This window comes from Grampus griseus (genome assembly GCF_964374135.1).
Source record: "Grampus griseus genome assembly, chromosome: 4".
Lineage (NCBI taxonomy): Eukaryota > Metazoa > Chordata > Mammalia > Artiodactyla > Delphinidae > Grampus > Grampus griseus.
In genome coordinates, this window is record NC_138997.1 from 101,087,795 (window position 1) to 101,112,205 (window position 24,411).

Below are 24,411 nucleotides of genomic sequence, written 5' to 3' on the forward strand. Positions count from 1 at the left end.
TGTTCTGAACATTTTACTCTCTAATTTTAATGCTTACACCATAATACTTCTAAGTCTATAACTTAATTTTAGGTTTAATGTTAATAATCCCATAGTGTTGCATCTGGTCAAAGAAACTAGAAAACATCAGGTAGAAATTAAAATAACCTGAATATAAGACTTGACTAAAAGGCTTTTCTAAAGCCTTTTAAAACAAAGCAACCTAAAATTCGAATACTTTTGGCAGAAAAATTAACAACTATGAACAAAATTAACATTATATATAATATTTTAGCAAGAACTGCATTATAATAATATTGTTTTACATATAGTAGAGTGATTTACAACATACTAAATGCCCATTTTATATCAGAAATAAAAATATCTTTATCAAAAATACTTCTTAATATAGTTTCGCACTTTGGGGAGATTCTGTCCCCAGTAAATGGCAGGAACACAATTTAGAAGATGAAAGGTGTGATACATTTTTTTTTGGCTGTGTTGGGTCTTCTTCACTGCACGTGGACCCTCTCTAGTTGCAGTGAACAGGGGCTACTCTTAGTTGTAGTGCATGGGCTTCTCATTGCCGTGGCTTCTCTTGTTGCGGAGCACGGGCTCTAGGTGCATGGGCTTCAGTAGTCATGGAGCACGGGCTCTAGAGCGCAGGCTCAGTAGTTGTGGCACACAGGCTTAGTTGCTCTGCATCAGGTGGATCTTCCCGGACTAGGGATCAAAGCCGTGTCCCCTGCACTGGCAGGCAGATTCTTAACCACTGCGCCACCAGAGAAGCCCGTGGTACATTTTTAAATTAAGAGACCTAACTTAATTGAGTTGTCAAATAGATATTGTCAGCAAAATCTTTCCAGGAGCCCTTAAATTTGTCACAAATCTGATAAATGACGTGCCAACAACTGGGGTTTTTAAGTTCTCTATCCATTTTGTGAGAGAACATTCCAAAAGTGAACTTGCACTTTGCCTGGCTTGGTTCAGAACCTACATATGTATTAAAAGAAACCAGTTAGGAACAAATATCTTGTCAAAGATGAGGAAGATGAGTCTGTTATAGATGGATCCTGCACAAGACACTTTTCTTATTTTATGTTGCTTGTGTAGCTTCAGACATCAAAAAACTCATAGAGAAGTTACACACACACACACACACACACACACACACACACACACACACACACGAAGAGCCAAAAACAAAACCAAACTACTTTGTAACCTGGTGGTATAACCAAGGGGTCAGAATTCGCTCTTGCTGCAACATTTCTTAATTTCCATCATCACATGAAATTTAAAGTAAGTCCCAGATAAGAAGACACTGTAAGGTCTAGGGGCTGAGCACAGAGAGGCTGACAGACAGTCCCTGTCATTCCAGGAAGACCCACAGAGTCAGATGCTGAGAAACAGTCTTCTGCCATGAAAATAACTTTCTCATCTGCCTGCTTACATATTTCCCTCCCACTGCTGTACCTTAAGAGGCAACTATTATGTTATGGAAAAGAGCATGGAAAGATACAGTGAGAAATGGAGCAGGGCATGAAAAAGGTGGCCGGACCACCCTCCGAGCTCAGGGCAAGGAGAACTCACCGGCCTCCTGGAGCTGTCCAATCCGGTGCTCGGTGCCTTTCAGGCCCCATCTCAGCAGATCCTCCCTCAGTTCTGGAAGGACAAAGGGTCACTATTGTCCACACTGAAGTCTCACGGAGGGCAGGAGAAGACCGTGGTTTCTCAAGTAAGAGGTCTTACTCCTTTCTATCATGATCACAGCACCTGGCACCCTGTAGGCGCTTAACATGGTGGTTGAATATTGTTGAATGACCCGAAGACTAGGTCAGGTTTAAGTCACCAGGATTCGTGCAACAAACAGAACCCACTGCCATCATGACATCATTTTACAACCTGCTTTGAGCTGTGCACGGCTTCTCAGGGCTGAGAAGAAGCAGGTAGACACAATGGAGAATGTTAGGGTTGAATCTGTTCGTTTGGAAGCTCTCAGAGCTGGTGTTGGTCACGGTACGGTCATCTTTGGTGAGCACCAAGGCGAAGCCGAGGTTTCCAGTTTGCATGTTCTCTGTTTGGGGCTCTGTGCCACCTGCGTGCTGATGGCTAATACCCACCAGGCAATACAAGGAACTAGGCACAGTATTCAGGGGTCCTGTCTGATCTATGGAGCGGAAGCAGCATTTTTTCTTTTTTCTTTTTTTTTTTTGGTAAAGAAGTATTGTGTTTGTGCAGCATCCACACCACAGACAGCTCTGGAGCCCTGGAACTTGCTGAGGGATTGCTTCACAGCCTTGGGAGGGACCCAAGTGATATCTGAAACTGGGGGGCAAGGAGGGACTGAGTAAGAGACGGAGCCCTCCAGATGGGACGGTGGCAGGTTTAAGAAGGAAGAGAACTTCCTTACGAGGCTTGTCTTGAGCAGCTGTAAGATGAGTAGATCTCCGCACCCACCTGCCTGAATCTTAAAAGTTCATGTAGTGGTCTCAACTGGATTCAGTTATGTAGCCCATTCAGATGATCTCAACTACACATTACTCTCTCAAGATTGCATCCTTGAACCCAGTCATAGTGTGGGATGGGTGGGCAGAACGGACGTTCCACGGGCAGGGGAGGGGTGACCAGCTTCTGAGTGCCTGGGTCCAGCTCGCAAGCCAACCAGTGGTCACATCCTCTCCACGGCCCCCTCCACCATGAGGATGCAGGCGACCCAGAGGCTGAGACGGTTTCCACCAGAAGCCTTCTATGAGCTGGCCAGGAAAGACAAAGGCAAAGGACTGGGATGCAGTAGAACGAGTGTGACACTTGGGAACCATGAAAAGTGTGGGGCAGAAGTGAGACCCCGGTTCTTCCACGTGCTTTCTGAGATGGACCGTAATGGATTCAAAGTTCTCACCAGCAGTGAACCTATTAGATCTGAGATAGAATTTCCTAGTGTGGGGTCCCATGGGCTCCCGGATGAGGTGTGAGCAGCAGAAGGTTAATGTCGGGGCTTGTCAAGTAAAGATGCTTAGGTTGTGCTGTACAGGCATTTGTGATGTTCACTCACCCTGATTAAGAGCCGCTTAATTAGAGATACACAGGGAAGCCAAGGGAAAAATGGATATTGTGGTCCTGAGCGTGAAGGACGCCCATTCTGTGTTTTTGTGACAGGGGACGCTGGGAAGGAGGGGGCATTAAGGAAACAGATAGAGGCCTTGAGGCTTTGGGGGAAATGGAATTGCTCCGGGGTGAGAGTGGGCAGGGTTATCTGCCGCCTCTGGGCCTGTGCTGTCCAGTGCGGGAGCCACTAACCACGTGTGTCCATGGAGCACTTGAACTGTAGCTTGTCTGAACTAAAGGGCATTGACACCGGCTTCTGAACTCTTAGTATGAAAATAAGACTGTAAATAGCTCATTAATATTTACACTGATGATATCTTGAAATGATACTACTTTGCATATATTCGGAGTAAGTAAAACATATTAAAATTAATTTTAAACTAATCATGTTTTTAAATGGAACTACTAGAAAATTTGAAATTACTTATGTGGCTTGAGATAGATTTCTGTAAGACAGTGCTACTGTAAACCACGGGAAGGGAGATCATCTCTGCTCCAAAGTCTTGGGATGGGTTTTTAGCCAGTACAGCAAGGATCAGCTTCGCCAGAGGGTCAGGGCCAGCTGGCAGCCAAAGGACAGGGATCACCTGCCAGTGAGTGTTGTCGTTGGATGTAGTTTGGACCATGCCTGGGACACCCAGGACCACCAGCATCTCAGAAGGACTCAGGAGGGGCTGAGTCTTCAAGCAAACTGATGGGGGCATCTGTTTGACAGAGAGGAATGTCACTGTTTCCCAGAGGTTGCCATGGATACACAAGCCATGTTCTCTGGCATTGGCTCACCTCCACAGAGCTCTACTAGAGCAGCGCCTGTTACGTGTGGGCAGCAGACTAAAGCAAAGAGACTGGTTCAAGGTCGGAGAACACCTGTGATCCTGGGTTGCCCCCAAGGTACCTTGGAGAAACTCTAGGGTTCCCAGGGTTCCCTACCAGTTTGAAAATCTCTGTTCCTGCAGCACATCCTTTACAGGTCTGATCCACGTATCTATCTGCTCCGTGCAGGTGGGAAGTTGTTTTCCAGAAGACCCTGTGGGGAAGTGGCTTGCTTTGTTTCCTGGCCTGTACATGTGAATGTCTTTGCTTTAAAAAAGGGTTCACTGTGGGGTTTCATTTGCGACCCCCAGTAGTATACTTTGGAAGTGCTTATACGGGATACAGTCCTAGCATTCCAGAAGCTCATTCCTGGGGCAGAAGACAATGTGCAGTGTGGGAAGGACCTCGCACCAGGGGAAGGAAGACCTGGGCCTGGGTCTGGCCTCACAAATCACTGATTTTAGACAAGTCACCCTCCCTATCCGGCCATCAGCTCTGCTATATCATTACTAGATGGGGGAATCAGGATACGAGGTGGCTCCTGAGCTATGTGAGAATTTTAAAATGCCCCAAATGAGCATGCCCAGAAAAAGTCAGTTTTGCTTAGCATTCTGGGTTTTTCTTGCACTGCTTGGAGAACGGAGAGGGACGTCTCATGTTCAGAGCTCTCGGATTAGGTTAACTGTAAGATTCCTTTCATTTGTAAAATATTATGTAGTAGAAGTATTAAAGAATAAATTGCATTTGTGGTTCCAAATAATTAAGAAAGCAATTTCATGGGCTATGGGGCAAAAAACAGTAGGGATAAATGGAGTCAATTCCCTAAGGAAATCTGATGTTCCTAATCTGCGTGCAAATGTTAATGCATTTTCCAACTTAAAAGAAACATCACATTTAGAGTTTAGAGATTCATTATCTCCTGTGGCTAGTGGTGCTGTCAGTCCAACTTGGCTTACGTATATTAACCAGCAAAAATCATGCGCCCTGGTCACATTAAAACTTTAAACCTTGTGATTCAGTGTCCTGTCAACATGTTCATATAGGCCAGGAGGGCAGCCTTTTTCTGTGAAGGGCCAGATAATAAAGATTTGAGGCTTTGGAGACCATATGGTTTCTGTCGCTCTGCTCTTGTAGTTTGTATGGCTGAGCAGGCAGAATCAACATATGGGTGGGGCGGTGTTGGCAATTTAATAAATAATAATTAATTAAACTTGATTTATTGACAAAAAAGAATTAGCAATATCAATGTAACATTTTATTAGTGACTGTTAATGAGGTGTATGTAGTTTGCTGGTAAATATTAAGGCGTTCTGTGAGAAACTGAAAACTCTTAAAGATGGCAACCCTCTAATTTTGCCACTGGCAAAATCGTAGGTCGAAAATATTTGTTCTCCATTCTTTGCTTCTGGTTAGAGCCTCATTAGGTCAATTATTTACTTGCACTAAGAAAGAGGAATAAAAGTATAAGAATACTCTCTTGAGGTTCAATCATTTGTGAGCACATAGAGACCTTTATTTTCTAAATATGCATTTTATATTTTTACTGAAAAGGTAATCGTGCCATTGTTTTGTGGCTTTTTTCCCCCAGATATTTTAAGAAAAGTTGTACAGAAGGAGTTTGACCTGTCAACGGATTATGAGAAGGTAATTTTGATGGATGAATTTGTTAGCAGAAAATAAATATGAGCAAAACTTTGGCTGATTTGAAAGTAAATCTTTAAACAACTAGTTGTTTTACCTGTGAATTTAGTAACCTTTCTTGACTAATGGAGTATTGAAATGCCTTATAAATCCCATTTGAACTACACCAGAAATTTCAAAAGTAGCATTTGAAGAAACATTCGCCTTTCAAGCTGTATGTTATTGAAAAACTAAAATTTCCTTAAAGGAAGTCTTATGCTACGTTTTTTAGACAAGGGATGAGAACCCCTTAACTAAATGGAATGGTTTGAACGTCCCTAGAAGCAGGCATGCGTACTTTTCACATACACATGCATACTTGTAGAAGAAAAAGAATTAATTCTTACCAGAGCTCTTCCACAAGGAAGTGATGTGGGAGCTTGTTGTTAAAAAGATAAGCAGGGCTGAACAGGTGGGGAGGCGGCTTTGCTGGCGTTCCAAGCTGTGGGGACCACGTGAGCAGAGGATGAGGTGTGAGGGGAAGAAGCACGGGGATGGAGACGGTGGGTGAGAGGAAGGGGAAGGACAGGTGAGCTGGGGCCAGATCAGGGGAGGGCCTTGGAGGCCTCACTCAGATGAGTGGACAACAGTATTGTCAGAAAGTATCCAGGCACCTTTCATGTCTCTACTTAATACCAAGGTTAGGGTTAGGGTGAGGGCTAAGGTACTGTTAATTCACTCTGTTTGCATCCACGAGATTAACTTACCTAAACAGAAGAGTGTGTTATTTCGATTTTGGCCTATGATGAATGTCGGCTGCCAATGAAATAAACAGACGAATGTTTTTGCATTGAATGTTAGGATAATAAAAATTAGTTGAATCTGTTTGTCAAGCTATTAGTCCTGCAGGGTCAGACGATTCGTTCCATCCTTTCCTGGTACAAAGGTGGTTGTCAAGACAACAATAAAGGTACCAGTGGACTTTTATTTATTTAATGGCCAGCACAACAAAGGTGAATGACAGTGTCTCCAGCGGGTGTGACAGCCGTGAACTCTTGCCCAGTGGTGGGAACAGTGGCTGCATATTCTCAATTTGCAATAAAATGATACTTAAGGGAAAAATGAATGCAGAAGCCAAAGAGGAAGTCCTCATCTCAAGGCCATTTATGTGTATAAAAGAGGATGAGCCAGATACACACTAGTGCCTACACCTTCCCTCCTACCACAGAAAGCATTTTCATTCTTCAATGCCACTGGCTTCATTTATATCTTCCAAACATGATTGCCCATGTGTGCCTGCTTCCCTGGGCAGAATAAAACGACCTTTGCTTTTATATTTATATTGAAAATTTGCATGCCGTTAGCACCTGAATGCCAGTTAGCTCTGGCAAGGAACGAGTTGGGCGTGAGAGGCTGGGCCCAAGCCTTAGAGGACCAGGTCCTCAGACTCTGAGGTCACTCTCAGCAGCCTGACAAGTATGAGCCGGAGTTGGCTGCCACCGTCCATGGCAGGACTCTCGGTTGGACGAGTCCTTTATGGTTGGCTCGATATTAGACTTGGAGTTCCTGTAAGCTGGGGGACCCCCTACTTCCTGATCTCCTCTCCACCTCAGGTGTCTTTACAAATGGATAAAAACCGTTTGGGTGGAGCTGGTGTAGAGAAAGGAGCCAGAACTGGGCCCACATGAATGAACGGAATCCTACCCTAGGTGTGGAATTGGATCATGTTTTCCAGTTATCCAAGGTAGAGGGATTTGGTTAAGCAAAGACACCAAAGAAGCCAAGGCTCCTTGGGAAGAGAGCTTTCTGATTGGCTTTAGGGAGATAAATGCTGGGTGTGTTTGGTCAGAGTCCCCGAAGCAGACCCGACCCTGAGTCAGGGACTCCAGGGCAAGTCACTTATTTGGGAGGTGCAGGGAACCCTGGCTGTGAAGTGGGAGGTGACACAGTGGAGGGAGGGCCGCCTGTAGAGGGTGTATCATTCCGCCACCTGCCACTGGGGGCAACAGAGCTCCATCCTGTTAGAGGAGCTGTGCTAGACACCGAAGACACTGGTGTGGGAATAAGCCCGTGGGAAGGTGAAAGAGTTGAGGTATTTATACACCAAGACTGAAGAGGCACTTAATCATAATCACGACACGGGACTTGTTTTAAAGACAGATTCCTGGTCTTACCCAAATCCCCTGACACTTCTCCAGGGGAGGGGCCTGAAGTGAGTGTTTTTAACACACACTGTGAGGGGTTTATGATTGGTGAGGTTGTGAGGTAACAAGCCCGTGGGGCCCAGACCCAGGAAGGGAGGCTGGGGTCACTCAAGATGCCCTGTGGGTCCCCAGGGGCATGTTACATGAACTGCCCATCCCAACATTTCAGATGATGCTGCCTTTAAAGGTTATTACCGTCACAAACATTGTTCTTCCGCACCTGTGAAAATCTACCAGCTAAGGCAATGGCTTCCAAACTTGGATTTCCTGGACCAGACAATTTGAAAAACGTCATCCGGGGAACACCATGGAGCCACATAATTTTATTTAACCACATGAGGACATTTTAAGTCAACTATAACAACAATAATGACTCTGTCCCTCTTCATACGTGTGTCACCTCCCTCTTCCAAAAAGAAGGATAGTCTTATAAATTGAGCAAATGAGGTGAGCACTGTGAAAGGACAAGTGTAGGACTCCATGGCATCAGGAAGGAGGGATGTACAGCAAACCCAGACGTCGTTATCAAGACAGACTTCCTGGAGAAAGCAACATCCAAACTCAGACTTGAGTTTCATCGGCGGAAGAGTGGTGGGAATAAGGTTCAAGCAAGAGGGAGCCCAAAGTGAGGAAAGGGAGAGAGACCATGATGCTTTCTGGGGACTCGAGTGCTCAAGAAGAATGGGGACGTGAAGCCAGCATTAAATAACATAGGACCACGTGGAGGAGTTTGAATTAAACATGGTGGGACTCCATGGAATGCTGTTAAACAAGGGAATGATACCATAAGATTGTCATTTTAAAAAGGACACGTGGAAGTTGGTGCCTTGGGCTCTGGGGTTCTAGGCAGCCCCTGATTCTCTGTTTCATGGAGACCATGTGGTTGTGGTTGTGTGTTAAGCATTTGTAACTTTCCCTCTGGTTCCCCTTGTCCATAACTAATTAGCATACTGATTAAGAACCTTTCAAGAAATCCAGTGTAAATCCAAATGTGAGCCCTAGAGCTTGACTGTACCCAAAACCCTGTTTGTCTAATAAATGCTCCCTTTATGTTCCGGTCTTGTGTCATCCTCCCCTCCCTTGATCTCCTCTGTGTGGGATATTAATGGTCTCAGTTGCGGTTAATGACTCCAGTAATGTTTTCTGTTTTCTTGATGCACGCTGCCTCTGCTTGCACAAACTCTGCGACGGCTTTGACTTCCTCAGCCAGAAAATGTAGTCTTGATTCTGAAGGTAAAGTCCTCACTTGTTGTTTCACGTTGCTCCGTCTAAAGCCCGCGAGTGGTGTGACGCTTTTGCCAGAACTTTCTGTTCACTGTCATCTCCACTGTGATGACTTTTAAATTGTTTCCTTTTTGTTTCTGCCATCATCTTCCATCTTCTCCTTCAGCTTTTGTAGCCCACGAAAGAAGAGCAACCCATCTGCAAATTTAAACCTTGAGCTTCTCTTCAACACAGTCCATCCACAAAGCACTCCGGAGATCTTGGTGTATCAGGAAATAATTTAGGTTCTTGCCAGATCTTGGCCAGACTTTGGGGTTCAGTGTTACAACTTTTTTTCTGGCTGCGCCATGCAGCTTGCAGGATCTTAGTTTCCCGACCAGGGATCAAACCCATGCCCCCTGCAGTGGAAGCATGGAGTCCTAACCACTGGGCCACCAGGAAATTCCCAGAAACAATTTCTAAAAATAGTAACAATTTAGACTCTTTGCTGAGAAAGATAGCAAAGTAAGTAAGAATTTGGAGTGTCTGGAGCTGGTTCCTCAGTTGGCCAACGATGTGAGTCTTCAAGGGTGGGTTACACACCAGCAAATAACGACTTTTCATGGCCGTGGTGTCCAACTTAGCTTAAGAAGGCTGCATCAAAATTGCAATCACTTTTTTTCTTTTTAGCATTTTAACCTTAATATGGAAGTAGATAATATTCAAGTGCCATGTGCACCTTGCTTAATACTCATAAGCGTTTGCCCACGAGTTAGCTAATACTGACTGAACATTTGCTGTGTGCTGGGCACTTTGCTAGTTGTTTACACATTAACTCATTTAATTATCTGTCCCTCACAATATGCTGATGACATTAATGCTAATGTCACATTTCCTAGTTTAGAGAATTAAAAGCCGCCCCTGCTGGGATTTAAAGCAGGTCCTCTGACTCCAAGTTCACTGCTCTCTCCTAAGACATTACATTTGCTTCAAGGAACAAGGCTTGGGTTTCGTTTTCCTTTGCTCAGCTTGGCTTCAGAATGTATTGTTATCTAGCTGGTCCATTACAAACCATTACAGTTTGCAAACCGCCAACCTGTAATTTTCTGCCATTCTTTTAAAGTGTCTTGCTTTATGGAAATGTGAGTAACTGCATACATGAATTGGAATGAGAACGAGTTTTATCATCCTGTTGCATTAATTTTTATTTAGCCTGGAATAAAGCCATCAGTGATTATGAAAATAGGTTTAGGTCACTTGATTGTGTCTAGCTATTGTGCTAGTACCTAGGAACCTAGGAGCTATCTGAGACTTAGCTAGTGAGGCTGGGCTCAGCAGCCTGAAAGGGGCACTTAGCAAGTGTCTGCTCCACGCCAGGTACTTTCCATAGCACCTCATCACTAATCATACATTATCTGCAATGTTCACAAGGTACGTATAAGGTACGTATTTTATTATATGTACCTTATACGTACCTTGTAAGGTACGTATTTTATTCCCAGTACATGGGTGGGGAAACTGAGTGGCCTGTGAGTAACATGTCTGATTTGGAAAGTCTGAGCCTTTTTTTCTAAATTTAGATATATTCCAGATTCTTTCATAACAAAATATGAATTTGTCATTAATCGATCCAATCCAAACTACTTTGAATCCTTAATAACTATTACTAGTTCTATCTTTCTGGTGAAAAACATCCTTGGTATAGATTATTCATTATGCAAGGACTTCTGCCAAAATTTGCCATGCCGTTTAAAAACAAACAAAATACCTTTGGGGTTGAAATGACACCATTTGCAACTTGACCCTGAATTTGGCTATTTTCCCAAAGTTGAAAGAAGGTAGTAAGTGCTTGATCCCATATTCTGGTAACTCAGATCTCTGCTTCCTTTGTTTCAAGAAGGATCTTCAAAATGGACACACACACACACACACACACACACACACACCCCTCAAGATTTAACTCATGATGGCAAATAGCTTAAAAAGCATGGAATGTGTACACTGTGGAATGTTCTACGTGTAATTTTATGTTACAGTATGTGCTGTTTCTTTTGTTTGACTTGCAGATTATCTACTATGAGATCGGGATTATTATCTGTGCTGTCCTGGGATTGCTGTTCATTATTCTGATGCCTCTGGTGGGGTTTGTCTTTAGTTTGTGTCGTTGCTGTAACAAGTGTGGTGGAGAAATGCACCAGCGACAGAAGAAAAATGGGGCCGCCCTCAAGAGCTACTTCACACTCTCCCTCTTGGTGATTTGTATATTTATAAGGCAAGTAGCATCTTGGACAACAGCTGATTGTGTTTTAGGTTGATGAGAAATCTCTTGTGTTTTAACTGTTGAGCATGAGTTGGAAACAACAACAAAATACAAAAAACAGAAAACAGAAAAGAGAGAGCAAAAATGCTTGCCCAGCACATCACTATAAGCAGAAATTAGTGCTGTAACCAGGCTGCTCTAGTTTATGTGATAAGCCAACCCCGTGGTTTTTTTCATTTTGAAGCCATCCTGATAAATCTGAGACTGAAGAAAGCATTCACCTCCCAGGACAGCGCCTCCTTCCTCTTAAATAGCTCTCTCGAAACAGGCAGCATGCAGGAAGGCAGAGCAAGTATTTCTAGTTGATTTGTACGTCCGAAGGGATCTTTTGCAAGGAAATTTTTTTTTAATTGAAGTATCGTTGATTTACAATATTATGTTAGTTTCAGGTGTACAGCACAGTGATTCAGTTATTTATATATATATATATAAATATATGTATTTGCTTTCAGATTCTTTTCCCTTATGGGTTATTACAAAATACTGAGTATAGTTCCCTGTGCCATACAGATGGGTAGAGTCCTTGAATTGGGGAATTGGAGAATATTGTTGGATGGAGTTAACTTTCTAATTATATGCCCAGTTTTTTTTGTTTTTTATTTTTCTCATTTTTATTACGAACTTAAAAAACAATATTTTTAAACAGCAGGTTCTTATTAGTTATCTATTTTGCACATATTAGTGTATACATGTCAATCCCAATCTCCCAATTCTAGAGTTGCTGATACGAAACAGTCCCCAGGTGAGATGCAGTGAGAAAAGCAGTTTGTAGACCACGTGTAGAACACAACACCAGTGATTAAAAACAAAAAAGGAGGGGGATGTGAACACTTGGTTATGTTTGCATAGAGACCATGTGAAAGGATTGCCGAGACCCTGGCCAGGCGAGTTGCCTCTGAGAAGGAAATTGGTGGCTGTGAAGGGGAGGGAAGCGAACTCGCTTCTTACTGCAACCAGACTTCTTGTTTCTTTTGAATTATCTACCACACTCAAGTATTACTTACTGAATTAAGTACACCAAAAATTAAATTTAGAAAACCAAAAATTCCCCACAAAAAGCAAAAGCCAGTGCACTGCTACTGATTGCAAAGCAGTCAGTTTTTTTGAACAGATATCCTTCTGCTGAAAATAGTGAAATAATAGACCTTAACACAGACGTAGAGAATGGACTTCAGGACATGGGGAGGGGGAAGGGTAAGCTGGGACGGAGTGAGAGAGTGGCATGGACATATATACACTACCAAATGTAAAGTAGATAGCTAGTGGGAAGCAGCCGCATAGCACAGGGAGATCAGCTCGGTGCTTTGTGACCACCTAGAGGGGTGGGATATGGAGGGTGGGAGGGAGGGAGACGCAAGAGGGAGGGGATATGGGGATATATGTATATGTATAGCTGATTCACTTTGTTATATAGCAGAAACGAACACACCATTGTAAAGCAATTATACTCCAATAAAGATGTTGAAAAGAAAAAAAAATAGACCTTAACAGTATACTTATAAACAGGATCCAAGTGAATGTGTTAGCTAATTTCATGCACCCTTGTTTAACCACTAGGTAGTTTTTGTGGGTGTGTTTCATCTGCAAGACGGAAGTGTGGGTTTCTCTGTCTCTCTCTCTCCTGTTTCCCTCTGTGTCCCTGTTCTCTCTGTCCATAATTTGAATTTAACTTCTTCTTCACATTGAATTCTGAAAGGCAGCTTAGGATGGGGGCAGTGGTAATTACAGATTTCCCCTGTCTCTCTGCTTTGTGTTTGAAGGATTTTCAGGAATGTACAGACCCTACAGCTGTGGGAGTAGTGACCTCCCCCCAGCTACCAGAAGAATGTCCGTTATAGCCCAAAGACCATTCAGACCTTTGTGCATGTCCTTTAAGCCTGAAACTTACATCCTTCATTCATCCAAAGACTTGGACAGCCGTGTGTCTTCCTTTTTGTATACCCTAGACATCAAAGATGAGGCTCAGGTGACAAAGTGCCTTTTGAAAATACTTGCCCTGAGGGCTTCCTGTTAGCATGATTATTTATTTAACAAGTTAAGAATTTTCACTTGATATAAATACATATGATGTAACTTCAGGAAAATTCTTTATTGCATATACTCATTTACCCAAATAAATGTTCACGTATGTAATAATGGGCTTTCAGTTTTTTTAATGGAACATATGTCCTGTATTGGGTTTCTGTTTTTAAATTGCACTCTTTTTTTTTTTTTTTTTTTTTTCTTTTTTGCGGTACGTGGGCCTCTCACTGTTGTGGCCTCTCCCGTTGCGGAGCACAGGCTCCGGACGTGCAGGCTCAGTGGCCATGGCTCATGGGCCCAGCTGCTCCGCGGCATGTGGAATCTTCCCAGACCGGGGCACGAACCCATGTCCCCTGCATCGGCAGGCGGACTCTCAACCACTGCACCACCAGGGAAGTCCTTAAATTGCACTCTTATTTGCATTACATATAATTATGCAATATATACTTTATAGTTCACCCTGAACTGATTGAATTATTTATATGAGGTTTTAAATACAAAGATATATAAACATTAAAGTTACAATGTCAGAAGTAAACTTGGCTTTCATTTTATATAAAATGAATGCTAAATATATCTTTTATTGTTGAGAACTCAGACCCATCAAACACATTTAGGTAAGTTTTTTTTCTCCTGAGTATATTTTAGTTTAGAAAATTCTTTAAAAAGAAATCTGTGATTCTATCCTACACAGTCAGCTAAGATATTTTCCCCACCCGAGTAAAACTTATTAATTAATATAACAATTTTAAATTTCAGTACAATTAAACCAAAGTTGATCAACTATTTGAGGCTAAGTGACAAATTTAAACTAATTTATTTCACATAATACATTGAATTTATATAAGGATTATAAATAGGTCTAAATAAGAGTAGTATTTGAGATTGTTTTGTTTACTTTGAATTCAGACTAGAAGTTTAAACTTCTTTGCTTTGAATTTTTTTTTTTTAATTTAAGTAGCTATTTTGATGTCATCATTTTAGAACACCTACTGGTTTGCAAGTATCTTCAACAGCATGAGTTGAGTAATTGTTTTCACGTAATCAAAACTAGCTAAGAAGATTAAAGACCAGGAGAAAACAGAAATTTCCATATTATGTTAAGATAAAAAGGAAAAGAAACTTATGTCCGCAAAATCAGAAGATTAGAATAAAATAAGAGGGGAAAGAATGTCCACAAAATTAGAAGGCGGAAAGAGAAAGAAAACGAGGTATTAGCCTCTGCTTCCATCGACCTCAGCAGAGCTTGGATACTAGTGATAAATAATCTTTGTATATGATTTTTAAAAAATTCTTTCAGAAGCCCAGAGCGGTCTACTCGCCTTTTATCAGGCTCAGTTCCTTTTTGTGGCTGAATACTGTTACAATTTAAAAAGAAGTTGGTTTTTAAATTAGTCTTGATTTTTCATCCATCCCATTTTATTAAAAATTTTGAAATCTTTTCTTTTTAATTGAGAAAGGCATAGGTGTTAATGAGAAAGATCCCCTAATATGTGTGGAATATATGTGGTCATATTCTTTTTCCATTTGAGCTTTCCCAAAGGCAGCTGCAGAGTGTTTGAATTCCATAGACATTGACATATGTTTACGTAAGTCTGTTTGACCATCAGCAGAAGATTACATTTCCACGTCTCACTGTGGACTGTTTAAGCAGATGTGTCTTACTCCAGAAAAAGCCAATTTTTCTCTCCGTTCCTTTGCATTTGTCATCACTGCATTTTTCAGAATTTCAAAAAGGTTATAAGCAACAACAAAAAGGAACAGCTGTGCCTTTATTTCTCCAGAATAGAGGTTATTTCTAAGTTTCCCAAAAGTCAGCATTTGCCAATTACTGTGGTGAAACTGAATCCCAGTCCTTTTCAGGAAGGTGGCTATTTTCAAAGTCCTTTTTTTTTGTTGTTGTTGTTGTTGTTGTTGCAATGTGATGTCAATTCCTGGTGTGGAGGCCACAAGCTTCCAGAAAAGAAATTGAGCTAGCATGCCTTGGAAATCATGAGACTTGTTTAATGAGAGAATTAGTTATATAAAGTTGAAATCGAAATTGAAAAATTATCTTTAAAAAGTAAGAGATCAGTTACAGACAGAGCATTTATTTGGCTCTTATTGGCTAATTTCATTGTCAGTAGAAATTGGTAGAAAAAAACTGCTACAAATCCTAAATGTTTAGCCATACTCTAAAAACTTTAAGTATTTACTTTTAAGTAGAGAAAATCAGTCTGTCCATATAAAATACAGAAGTTATAGTGCTAATATGTCATAAAAATAAATTCCTATCTTCTGCTAAAAATTTCAAGAGATTTTGTTGTACTACATAAAATTTTCGGTAGCTTAAAGGCTTTTGTGTCAATGCCAGAGAATTGATAGTCATTTGACTATCATTTGATTGAAATTTTATTCCCTTTTTGTGTGAGGTGAATTTCCCTCATTGTCATATCCTAATAGTTGACTGGTGTTAAAAACAACAAAACAAAACATTAATTTCATGTGATTTTTTTGTGTGCATGCTTAAAGGAACATTGAATAATAAGGAATGTCTAAATCAACAACAACAAAAAGAATAACTTTTAAATTCTCTATTTGTGTTTAACTAAGGGTTTTAAATTTGGGATTACAAATGGAGACCATCAATTGGTTTGTGTAGTATTTAAAATTGTTTTCTTTGATTTGTTGCTAATATTTAAAAATGGGGAAAAAAATTTGAAATGGGAGATTTTACATATGAATCCAGATTCCCAGATTTTTGTGAATAATTGGAAGATCTGGTCTTCTTCCATCATGGTAGCACTTACTGGAGCCACAGAGCATCTGCCCGACCCCCATCTTTATCTCCAGCTCCCACAGGTCCATACCAGGCACTTTGCCCTTCATGCTTTCTGCCTGCCTGTGTAGGCATTTGAATTTGCTGTCTTTAATTTAAATATAAAATTTACAATGAGTTATGAGTGTGAAAATCAGCTTTGAAAGTTGCTAAATTCTATCCCAGAATTCTGTTTAGTACAGTTTTTTAAAAATGATTAATGCTTTCATTTTAATTAGATCTATAACTGAGTAACAGAAATGTGTCCTTTTAAATACGGTGTATTGAAATTCAGCATTGTATTGCAATGCTGTGTTTACTGATTGATGATTTTTGGAGTAACAGCATTTATTCAATAAAGGAACAAAGATAGTTTCTGACTTGGACATTCTGAACATATGGCTAATCTTCTAAATGGATCAGATGAAACAAGCCCAGTTCTTAAATCTGCCTTCACTGATCACCCACTGAGGATACGAGACCCTGCATTACCCAAGGTTTACAAAGAAGCAGTTTCCACCTCTTTTTAGGGAAGTTAAACATAGGTGGAAATGAAGGCAAAATAGAGTATGAAGTAAGAAAAACCCATCAGAACTTCAGGGCGAGACCTCCGGGAGTTCAAGGCAAGACGTCTTTCTCCTATCTAGGGGGTTCAGGGAAAGCCACATGGACTTGGACTTGCTGTTTGTTTCCCAAGTTCACTTTGACTTATATGAGAAAAATGGGTCTGGAGCATGACGAATGACAAATAATTTGGACATGATGGGGACAGAGCAAGGGCCCCCAGTGTGAAATCCTCTGGTGGGCAGGTATATTCAGGTGGTGATCCTGACTTGTCATGGTGCAGAATGGTTGAAAATTGGCATGGTACATAAAGGCCCAGGTACATTGCTATGACTCAGCTTTTTTCCCCTTCTGTTGACACTACTCCAAAGTCATTATTTTGGGTCGTTTGGCCTTATTTTGCATGAGTGAATCATTTAATAACTATTATTGCTGTGGTGTAATGCCAGCCTCATAAATACCAATACAGACTTGAGACCGACAAAAATGGATTCTAAGGTGGTCCCTTCAAATGTCAGAGGATATTGTTAATTAGATCTTTTAAAGATTATCATCAACATGAACCCAAACTTAAAAAAAAATTGAAGACACCTTGTGGACATCCAGTACCCCTCTCCTTTGCAGTCTGCGAAGCACTGATCTAATCTAATTTCTAGTTTTTGCTGCCAACTGAAGCTCACAGAGGGAAGGGACATTCTCAAGCTCACACAGTATGAGTTAGTGGCAGTTGTGAGACCAGAACCCAAGTCTCATGTTCCTCCTTTATTGCATATTCCACTGCACCTTGGTTGTTTTTTTTTTTAATTTATTTATTATTCATTTTTGGCTGTGTTGGGTCCTCATTGCTGTGCGCGGGCTTTCTCTAGTTGTGGCGAGCGGTGTCTACTCTTCCTTGTGGTCTGCGGGCTTCTCACTGCAGTGGCTTCTCTTGTTGTGGAGCACGGGCTCTAGGTGCGCGGGCTTCAGTAGTTGTCTCACATGGACTCAGTAGTTGTGGCTCGAGGGCTCTAGAGCACAGTATCAGTAGTTGTGGAGCACAGGCTTAGTTGCTCCGTGGCATGTGGGATCTTCCTGGACCAGGGCTTGAACCTGTGTCCCCTGCATTGGCAGGCGGATTCTTAATCTCTGCACCACCAGGGAAGTCCCCACTGCACCTTGTTAACCATAAGAAATGTTGTTCAACATTGTGTTACAGACTTCGGGGGATTAGTTTGGAAAGGCAATGCACCTATGTAATATTGCTATGGGAAAATAGGTTTATTTCTCTATCTTTTAAATTTTTTTAATTTTTTTATTGAAGTATAGTTGATTTACATTATCATGTTAGTTTCAGGTGTATGGCATGGTGAGATATATATATATTATTTTTCAGATTCTTTTCCCTTATAGGTTATTACAAAATATTGAGTATAGTTCCCTATGCTATACAGTAGCCCCTTGTTGGTTATCTATTTTATATATAGTAGTGTGTATATGTAAATCCCAGCCTTCTAATTTATCCCCCTCCCCCTTCCCCTTTGGTAACCACACGAGCAATGCTCCTTGGAATGACTCATGACAGAAATGGGGCAAATGACTCCCCAATTACCCAAGACTGAGAGGTTTCCTGGGAATGTGGGACTTTTCGTGCAAAAGTGGGCAGTTGGCCATCATACCTGTAAATATATGAATGCATCATGCTTAAGATGTTGCTTTTGGTGAAGAAGCAGAAGTATTCATATTCTCCATCAGAATTTTTCCCCAAAAGTTTGCGTATTATTTGCAAAATTTTCTTCTAGAAACATAGTTACACCTTCCATTGGATGGTTACAAACTAACAATTTATTACAAACTAAAAATTTTGTTAACTTCTGGAGGTAACTTCTGTAGGGTGTGTTATGAGTTTATATAATTTCTTGCTGCCATCTAGTGGCTAAATCCAACAGGGCCTTGGTGATTAGCAATCTTAAATGTAACATTTTAATGTTTAAAGGCCTTGACACAAAAACAAACCAGTTGGTCAAATTAATTTGTCAGGGGATTGTTAGTAATTAGTAGACATTAAGAGCTCTTAAAATGATTAAACGTAGACATTTCAGATGGCTCGAAAAATATGGTTGTTGTTTTCATGTAGTGTAGCTTTTCATGTAAGATGCCTCTCATGTGGTGTTTTTATTTATTTATTTATTTTTGGCTGCTTTGGGTCTTCGTTGCTGCACACAGGCTTTCTCTAGTTGTGGCGAGCAGGGGCTACTCTTCGTTGCAGGTGTGCAGGCTTCTCATTTCGGTGGCTTCTCTTGTTGTGGAGCACGGGCTCTAGAAGCATGGACTTAAGTAGTTGTGGCTCACGGGCCCTAGAGCGCAGGCTCAGTAGCTGTGGCCCACGGGCTTCGTTGCTCCACAGCATGTGGGATCTTCCCGGACCAGGGCTCGAACCTGTGTCCCCTGCATTGGCAGGCGGATTCTTAACCACTGTGCCACCAGGGAAGCCCTCATGTAGTGTTTTTGAAACTCTATTGAAGTGCATTTTATATGGAGAAAAGTGTTCCTATCATAAGCACATATGTGCGAATTTCTATGAAGTGAACACACTAACTACACCATTACCCACCCCTCCCCCGAATATAACCACTGACTTTTGGCACCATCATTTTGTTTGATTTTGTACTTCACATAAAGTGGAAGGAGACGGTGTATACTCTGTGGCTTGCAGTTTATATAGTATTTTAATGCTAAAGTAATTCACATTTCCTTTCAACCTGGACAATGCAGTAGCTAACAAAGACAATTAGATTAACCAAAAACATTAGAAAGCCCAAACCATTCTTATCATTTTAGTATTTTTCCTGACAGTCTTCTTGAGGGGAGCAGAGGTATGCACGTAGTGTGTGTGTGTGTGTGTGTGTGTGTGTGTGTGTGTGTGTGTGTGCGTGCGCACGCCCTGCATGGAGAGTGTATACCTACATTCGCATCTGTACAGAAGTGGGACTGTATTCCACACCCTGTCTTATAACCTTTGTAACTTCTATTTCCTGAACATTGTTCCATTTATAAGACTCATATTTAACTGAGCAACGTGTCTTGAATGGATATTCAAGGAGAGGACTTCCCTGAGAGGACTGAGTCTTGTTCTGTGGCCCACATTTGGTGGTGCGTGGATTTTGCGATGGAGGCAGGAAGCCTGTAGCAGTGGAGGGGCTGGGCTTGGGGAGCAGGGGTTCTCTGCACAGGAAGACCTTCCGCCTTCTCCCGGCTGTGGGCTGCTCTGCACCTGGCCACGGCCATGGCTCCCACAGTAAATGCTCTCCTTTCCTTTTCCTGCAGCTTTGGTATCATCTATGGTTTTGTGGCGAACCAACACATAAGGACTCACATTGAAAAGACTCGGAAATTGTCAGAAAGTAATTTCAACGACTTGAGAACCCTCCTGAATGCAACTCCAGGGGTAAGGACCACAATCTATATCCCATGATGCTTTGTGTTTGAGGCCTGTGGGAGTTCCTGTATATATTTGGAATCTTATTTGGACCTTCTGGAAACCCTATAATCATTGTAGACAGGTGTTGTCTTTTAATTTTAAAGGTAAAGGAATAAAGGCCTAGCAAGTGATTTTCAAAAGAGTACAAAGCATAATTTCAGAATTGGTGTTTTTATTTTATTTCATTTTACTTTATTTCTTTTATTAAGGTATACCATATAATTATATTACTTATTATAAAAGTGCTTAACCATTTTAAAGGTCTCATGACTTTTTCAATTTTATTTATTTATTTTTGGCTGTGTTGGTCTTTGTTGCTGCATGCGGGCTTTCTCTAGTTGGACCAGGGCTCGAACCTGTGCCCCCTGAATCGGCAGGCGGATTCTTAACCACTGCGCCACCAGGGAAGCCCTCTGCTGAGAGGTTTTTAAAAAAGATGTTCTGAATAGGCAAAGCATCAATGTGCTTCTGGGATACAGAAAAAAGATACCCTCAGGTCACCCTGTCCCCAGAGACAACTTCTGTGCATGTGTGTGTGTGTCTCTCCTTCCCAAGGAATTTTACACATCTATACAGATATTAGCAAATAAGTGTTTATAAAACAGAAAGGTTTCATTACCGGAGTAACTTCAAGCAAACGATGGGGAGTTAATGATATTGTGAAAAAGAAAGGACAGTGGCACCAAAGATTTTTCTTTTTAAAAAAAGTCATGGGGCTTCCCTGGTGGCACAGTGGTTAAGAATCTTCCTGCCAATGCAGGGGACACGGGTTTGAGCCCTGGTCTGGGAAGATCCCACATGCCGCAGAGCAACTAAGCCCATGCACCACAACTTATGAGCCTGCCCTCTAGAGCCCATGAGTCACAGCACTGCAGCCCGCAGGCCTAGAGCCCATGCTCTGCAACAAGAGAAGCCTCCGCAATGAGAAGCCCGTGCACCGCAACAAAGAGTAGCCCTCGCTCGCTGCAGCTAGAGAAAGCCCGCACGCAGCAACGAAGACCCAACGCAGCCAAAAATTAAATAAATAAATAAATAAAAACCTCTCAGGAGAAACCGTCAAATATATGATGCTGAGCCAACATGCAGAGAGAAGGATGCTATCCTATTAGATTCACTAATAAGAGCCTGCCAGAATCCATGGGCTTCCTTACACAGGGATGTGTTCTTACAGGTTTAATATGCTCTAAAAAATTGCAACACATTAAATATGGTACTGGTTTTTTAATATGTGGTTGGAACTAAAAATTCAAGGAGTGCAGGAATTTTTAATATTGAGATTATAGAAGCTAACTTTATTCAGCTTTATAGCCTGTGCAGAGAGGGAAATGCTTCATTTCCCCAGTTTGTGAGTAAAATTCATAATATTTTTTACCTATCGTTCTAAAGATGCCAAAGTAAAATCTGTTTCCTAAAAAGTTGGCAAAGTTAAACACATAGCAATCATGGCTGGTGACTTTGGGATTGCTCTCATAATCTTGGAAAGAGACTAAAGTGTTATGGCTTTGGGGGAAACTTACGTAGTTCAAAATATATGAAAGAGCTCTAGCAAATCTATAAAAAATTGGGCAGAGAATGTCAATAATTGATTTACGAGGAAATATAACTGGTCCCAAACATCATAAAATTATTTTTAATACATCTTTATTGGAGTATAATTGCTTCACAATGCTGTGTTAGTTTCTGTTGTACAACAAGGTGAATCAGCCATATGCATACATATATCCCCATATCCCCTCCCTCTTGAGCCTCCCTCCCACCCTCCCTATTCCACCCCTCTACGTCCTCGCAAAGCACAGAGCTGATCTCCCTGTGCTATGCAGCTGCTTCCCACTAGGTAACTATTTTACATTCAGTAGTGTATATATGTCGATACTACTCTCACTTCACCCCAGCTTCCCCCTCCCCACCATGTCCTCAAGTCCATTCGCTATGTCTGTGTCTTTATTCCGGCTCTGCCACTAGGTTCGTCAGTACCTTTTTTTTTTTTTGTAGATTCCATATATATGTGTTAGCATACGGTATTTATTTTTCTTTTTCTGACTTACTTCATTCTGTATGACAGTCTCTAGGTCCATCCACCTCACTACAAACAACTCAATTTCGTTTCTTTTTATGGCTGAGTAATATTCCATTGTATATCTGTGCCACATCTTCTTTACCCATTCATCTGTCAGTAGACACTTAGGTTGCTTCCATGTCCTGGCGATTGTAAATAGAGCGGCAATGAACATTGTGGTACATGACTCTTTTTGAATTATGGTTTTCTCAGGGTACATGCCCAGTAGTGGGATTGCTGGGTCACATGGTAGTTCTATTTTTAGTTTTTTAAGGAACCTCCGTGCTGCTCTCCATAGTGACTGTATCAATTTACATTCCCACCAACAGCACAGGAGGGTTCCCTTTTCGCACACCCTCTCCAGCATTTATTGTTTGTAGACTTTTTGATGATGACCATTGTGAGCGGTGTGAGGTGATACCTCATTGTGGTTCTGATTTGCATTTCTCTAATGCTTAGTGGTGTTGAGCATCTTTTCATGTGTCTCTTGGCCATCTGTATGTCTTCTTTGGTGAAATGTCTACTTAGGTCTTCTGCCCATTTTTTAATAGGGTTGTTTGTTTTTTTGATATTGAGCTCCATGAGCTGTTTGTATATTTTGGAGATTAATCCTTTGTCTGTTGTTTCATTTACAAGTTAACCTTATTCTAGTAATTGGAGAAATGAACAATTAAATAATAATGCACATTTTCACTAGGAAGATGGGCAATAGTTATTTTATTTAAAAGTGGTAACATCCAGGGTTGCAGAGGGTGTGGGGAAGCAGACCCACAAAGACACAGTAGGCAGAAGGGTGTGTGGCCCCAGCAGAGGTCAGTAATAGCTGCTAAGTAAAATGATTCTAGGGTGGTAGATTTCACACGACCTCAAATTCTCTGCAGTTCCTCCTTTCAAGAGGTGGATCTGTTTTCCATCCCCTCAAATCTTGGATGTGTCTGTGACCCGCTTTGACCAAACGAATGAAGTAGACGTGACCTTGTGCTAGTTTTGACCTTAGGCTTCCAAAGGCCTTGCAGTGTCTACTCTTGTCCTCTTGCTAGCGGGACCACTACGTGAAAACACCCAGCCTGGCCGCTTGGGAGGAGAGACCACATAGAGAGAGGGATCCGTTTGTCCCCAGCCAAGCCAGCGCCAACCAGGAGATTGGCATAGCCAATCCACAGAATCATGAGAAATAAGAAATCATATTTCTTAAGCCAATAAGAAGTCTGAGCATCCTAAAAATAGAAATATCTCTAAGAACCTGCTTTCTTTTTAAAAAAACTCTGATTCAGGATAATTTTCATATGTTAAATCTCTTTTTATTGTGGCTTGGGAAACCTCCAGAAGAAGAGGTTTCAAGTAATCTTTTTTTTTTTTTAAGCAAATTGACTATGTACTGGACCAGTATACCACCACGAAGGCAAGAGCATTCTCAGATCTGGACAGTGAGTAAAATTTAACATGGCCTCAAATGTGTTTGTTTTGGCTAGAAGATGCTATGGCCATCTCCCATAAAACATGGACTAAGAAATGTAGTATGCTGTTTCTGCAATTTCTGCGTGAACAAAGGGGAAAAACAGAACAGTAATTCCCTAGCATTATTGAAACGTGTAGTTTGTTACTCAGCCATTAAAGCCTAGCATTTTTTATAAAAATGCTTCTGCTTTCCCGCAGTCACAGGCACCTGTTCTTCACTCTCCACGCGAGAGAAGAATTGGGTCTCTGTCCGATCTGCTGTTAAAGACAGATATGGGCCCCCCGGAGAAGCCAGTGGCTTCAGGAATTAGAGGGGTGGGCGGAGCTGGTCCCCACGTGCTCAGTGGTTAGCAACCATGGGCTGTTTTGCCCTCAAGACGACATCTGGCAACATCTGGAGGCATTTTCAGTGTCCCGGTTGGGTCCCATCCATTGGCAGAGGCCAGGGATGTGGCTAAAAACCCTGCAACGCACAGGGCAGGTCCCACAGGAAAGACCGATCCGGCCCCCGACATCGATAGAGCCCGGGTTCAGAAACCCTGGTCCAGCTGGAGAGGTTAGGGACACCTGCAGCCGTGAATCAAGGTGATAAGGTGAATCTATTCCTAGTACAAAGAAACACCGAGTCTGCGGTGGTTAAGGTTTCACAGGGGGGCGCAGCTGGTGTGAGGACTTGGAAGTGTGCCAAGAATTCTCCGCACGAGAGTCCACAGCCAAACGGGGTCTGGAGTGAAAAGTGGGATTTCGCGTCGGGAGAGGCTAAACCAGGCAACGAAATCGGCATCGGGAAGAGACTGAGAGGTAAGAGGA

General features: G+C 41.8%; 1 protein-coding gene across 1 annotated transcript in view; it reads left to right on the forward strand.

The window, feature by feature from the left end:
- PROM1 (prominin 1) overlaps window positions 1-24,411 on the forward strand; it is a gene marked incomplete at its 5' end in the record, with an annotated part of 91,246 nt that overhangs the window by 26,377 nt on the left and 40,458 nt on the right. The window contains 4 exons of the mRNA XM_082653572.1: window positions 5,489-5,544; window positions 10,994-11,199; window positions 19,934-20,054; window positions 23,507-23,570. Coding sequence (XP_082509698.1) covers window positions 5,489-5,544; window positions 10,994-11,199; window positions 19,934-20,054; window positions 23,507-23,570 — 447 coding nt within the window. The remainder of the gene's footprint in view (window positions 1-5,488; window positions 5,545-10,993; window positions 11,200-19,933; window positions 20,055-23,506; window positions 23,571-24,411) is intronic.